Genomic DNA, 4,501 nt, shown 5'->3' with positions numbered 1-4,501 from the left:
TGCCAAAGGAAACTTTAGCTGGGACTAAAAGGGAGTTCTTCGAGGAGATAAGTTGCAGACCAAAGTGAACCCCCTCACAATTCACTTGGTCGAGGCGTTTTCCTGACTTGATCGGACAATTACGGGCAAAATGTCCCTTACCCCCACAGTACAAACAAAGACCAGAGTTTTGCCTTCTGGCTCTTTCTTCTGGAGACAGCCGGGAGAGACCCATCTGCATGGGCTTCTCTACGTCCTCAGGAATGGAAAATACACATGGAGTAGACATGACAGGTGCTCCTTTTTCAGCCCTCCGCTCTCTGAGACGACGATCAATCTTAATAGAAAGCTCCATGAGTTTATCGAGAGTCTCAGGAGCGGGATACTGAAGGAGACTGTCTTTTATAGACTCTGATAAGCCGAGGCGAAACTGACTGCGCAGGGCTGGGTCATTCCAGCCACAGTCGTTCGACCAACGGCGAAACTCTGTACAAAAAACTTCTGCAGGATTTCTACCCTGTCTGAGAGTGCGTAACTGACTCTCAGCGGATGCCTTTCTATCAGGGTCATCATACAAAAGCCCTAAAGACCCAAAAAAGGCGTCTACTGACAACAACGCCGGATCCTCTACTTTTAAACCGAATGCCCAGGTCTGAGGATCTCGCTGGAGCAAAGAAATAATAATTCCGACCCGCTGAGATTCAGTACCTGAGGAGATCGGTCTTAACCGAAAATAAAGTTTACAGGATTCTTTAAAATTAAAAAACTCCTTCCTATCACCAGAAAAACGGTCAGGCAAGTGCATTTTTGGTTCAGGGACTACCCTCGGGGAAGTTCGTAAAAGATCTTCCTGCGACTTCACCCGAAGGGAAAGATCCTGAAACATCTGAGTAAGTTCTTGAATCTGGCTGACTAGGAGCAGACCAGGATTTGGCCCTAAACCTGTGGGATTCATGAGGCCGATAACTCTTACAAAACATAATAAGGAAAAAATTAAACCCAGTTTAATTTTAGGTTTTGGTATGGCCGGTAATAATGTTATGATTCCAGTACTCCTGACCGGAGGAGATCTCATGGCAATGGTCAGAGTACTGGAAGGGAATGCTGGTTATGGGAGCGGGAATAGAAAATAGCCCCTGGCGCCCTAACTCCGTTGTCTCGCCCGTGCTGTCAGAAATCCCCTGCGAGACTATGGTTGCTTGAGCCCATGGCAGCCGCGTTTGAAGGGCGGATTAAGTCTGCCCAACTCCGATGCCCCCTCAGGTCTTTAATGGGAGACAAAGGGAAATCCGAGACAGGGTAATAACAAGGGGCCCTCTGACTAAACAACCAGGCCAGGGGCTACAAGCTAACTGACAAAACCTAAAGTATGTGCGGAAACCCGCCAGGGAAAAGGACAACCAAAATCCACTTGTCCAATACTCCTACCCGGCACCGCCGGATACCAGAGTGGACCTGTGGAAGCGGAACCCTCCGCAAAAAGCACCAAAACATAAATAATAAATAATAAAGCGGACAAGCCGCAACACACGGCAAGGCCGTGACTCACGAACACCACTGGATGTTATAAGGTGATTAGTCAGGACTCCAGGAATAAGATGACAAACTTCCGAGTTCAGAGCTTCCAATACTGGAATGACCGTATACAGCAAGACTGGAACAGACTCTCAGCAAACAAAGACAGGCATGCAGGAAGCTATTACCGGCGTCTGTGAGAAGCCCTGGGAGTGTATTTAACCAGGAGTCCTCTAATCAGCTGCCAAAAGGCTGATTAGAATAAATGCCGTGCAGCTGCCTTGCTACCCGGCCAGAGAGCAGGAGAAAACATTAACCCTTAAAGCCTAGCAACGGGGAACACGGTCCGCCAGTGGCGTCCCCGTTGCTAGGGTCCGTGCGGCTCAGCGCGCCCGGCGTCCAGCGTTGCCAGGGAGCCGGCGGCTGTTCGCGTACGGCGTCCCTGGTTGCTAGGCGCCGGGCCGCACCGACGAGCGGACCCCGGCGCCTAACAGTGCCACTTCATCAAGGGCACTCTATAGAGTCTGGTTCAGGTGGGATACAGCAGTCTCATGAGAGGAAAATGTGGAAATTGGTGAGAGCAGTTGTTGCAGAGAGGTGGAAAGTTGTTGAAAATGACTAGTGTAAGTATTTCTGCAGGTTAGAGGAGGCTTGCTTGGTTTCAGTGTCATAGGGTTTGGAGTAATGGAAGAGATTGAGAAGGTGATCAGGTTGTGATCAGTGAGAGGGAAAGGAGTGTTAATGAATTCAGAAATTGTATCCACATATGCTTGGCAGCCATAAAATATTGTCCTATGTTAATAACGCACCAATGAAATTTATGCAGCGCTGTACATTCATTTTCTACGCACTTTCCTATGCAGCTGCCATTTTTTTAGGCTACATGTTAGCAAGTAAAGATGCCACCCCGAAATGAGAAGAGACACCCACCGGATCCATTGCAACCTCGTTTACACCTGCGTACACATTCGCAGCCTACATGCAAGAATGAGGAACATCGTAATGGTAGACCTGCGGCAGCGCAGACTGGCCGCAGCAGTAGCGACGCTGGCACAATGTCTCTCTGTGTACATGATCCCAGCTGAAGGCAGATACAGACCCCACAAATGGCCTTGATGCACCGGGGTTGTTGCCGCTGCTCCCCGTTACCTCCCCCAAACGTCCCTTCCTGACAATCACTCTGCGTTGAAGTGCTCACAGCGATCTCGGCACATGCTCAGTCTGCCGATAGTCGCTCTGTTGCGTGAAAATCAGAAAACATGAATCAGGCCCTCACACAAGTCACTGTCACATTGGAGCTTACAATCTAAATTATTAACCATATTAATATTTACATGGTTCCACTTTTACAAAGCCAATTATCCCACAAGGACTGTATGCTTTTGAAATGTGAAAGTAACCCTCACACGTGGAGAGAACATACAAACTAAAGGAAGAACTATCTATGCTTAGATTTGGGCAAAGTGATGTGACGCAGCAATGCTGACTATTCTGCTACTGTGTTGTACATTTCCAATTCTAGGATTATGTCCATTATGATTTCTGTATACCCAGTAGGAAGTTCACACTTGCCTGAGATGTACTAACTGCATGTACAGAATACGTGGTAGTCATATTCCTTGCAGCGGTTCATTGGATGGACCATTGTTTGTGTACATGTGTTATTATTCAATCAGTTTCTATTATAGCATGCTCTGCTCCCAATGGTGGTAACCAACACACACACAGGGAAATCAGGTACTGAGCAGATTTGCATGTCTCCCCTGCTCCGTCCTCCCTCTGCCTGGCATGTAATCATTACACCACTGACACGTTTTCATATCTGTTGTCATTATATTACTAAGAGACACAAGACAAGTTGTCTACATACAGAGAATGCTGCTGCCTGTGCAGATTGTGGAGGCCATCATTATAGCTATAATCGGGGTAAATGGAATCATCATAAACTCCGCCATCCTCTCTATGTACATCAGATACTGGAGAAAGACCACGAGTCTGGCCGCCAGTGACCCAATCCTGCTCTCTATGGCTCTCACCAATCTCCTCCTGCAATGCTCATTGTTGCTCAACAGTTGCTTGCTTGCTTTCCAGACACAAAGAGAAATGAACACACAAACAATCTCAGTTGTTGTTTATGTCCTGCTTGTCCTGTACAATATGAGTTTTTGGAACACCGCCTGGCTCTCCATCTGCTACTGTGTGAAACTCGTCACCGTTACCCACCGGATCTTCCTCTGGGTGAAAATGTGGTTTCCCTCTTCCATCACCAAACTCCTCATAGGATCAGCAATATGGTCAGTTCTGGTGACTTTGCCCTTTTTCTGGACATCACAGATGATGTTTCTACAGAAAACAAATATTACTGATGGGTCAATAGGTTTTGCAATGACGGTAAATGTCCTTTACACTGTGACTAATATGCTGCTCAGTTACATCCTGCCCTTTACCCTGACTGCCATCTGTATTGGGCTCAGTGTGACGTCTCTCCTGCACCATGTCTGGAGGATCAGGCAGAACGTGTCCCAGGACAGCTCATCCCCTCAGCTCCAGGCTCTTGTTCGGGCGGCTGTGACAATGATGCTGCATGTGCTGTTGGACCTGACCTTCCTTATTATTCTTCTTTATACATTTGCTGTGTCTTTCCACCTAGAACCTGTAGTAGGATTCATCTTCTGGTTGTTTCTTATGTCATATCCATCTGTACAATCTTTCATACTAATCTTTGGAAACCCTAAATTGAAGAGAAGACTCTTGAGGCATCAGTCCACCTAGTCATATAATGTGATGAATTGTTATTGAGCAGAAGACATTAGTTCTAGAACACCTTCTTAGTAGCAAAAGGGATCAGATACAGTAGGTGGCGTCAATTTATTAAGATGAAAAAAAAAATAGAAATCCACATTGAGAAGTAGTATTTACTACCATTGTAATTATTTGAGGGTCTTGATAAATCCTTTCCGGAGAACCCAAGTGTCTAAACTAAGGCTTGGAGGGAGACAGGAATATG

The 4,501-nt window shown here is 46.6% G+C and overlaps 1 protein-coding gene across 1 annotated transcript; it reads left to right on the top strand.

Moving 5' to 3' along the window:
* The first annotated feature begins 3,369 nt into the window (after positions 1-3,369).
* Positions 3,370-4,266, top strand: LOC134944378 (taste receptor type 2 member 41-like). The gene has a single exon (XM_063932959.1). The coding sequence runs from the start codon at positions 3,370-3,372 to the stop codon at positions 4,264-4,266; it is 897 nt and encodes a 298-aa protein (XP_063789029.1).
* The last annotated feature ends 235 nt before the right edge of the window (positions 4,267-4,501 follow it).

This window comes from Pseudophryne corroboree, chromosome 7 (genome assembly GCF_028390025.1).
Source record: "Pseudophryne corroboree isolate aPseCor3 chromosome 7, aPseCor3.hap2, whole genome shotgun sequence".
Taxonomy (NCBI): domain Eukaryota; kingdom Metazoa; phylum Chordata; class Amphibia; order Anura; family Myobatrachidae; genus Pseudophryne; species Pseudophryne corroboree.
The sequence above is the reverse complement of the archived record's forward strand: the minus strand, read 5'-3'. Positions and strand labels throughout refer to the sequence as shown.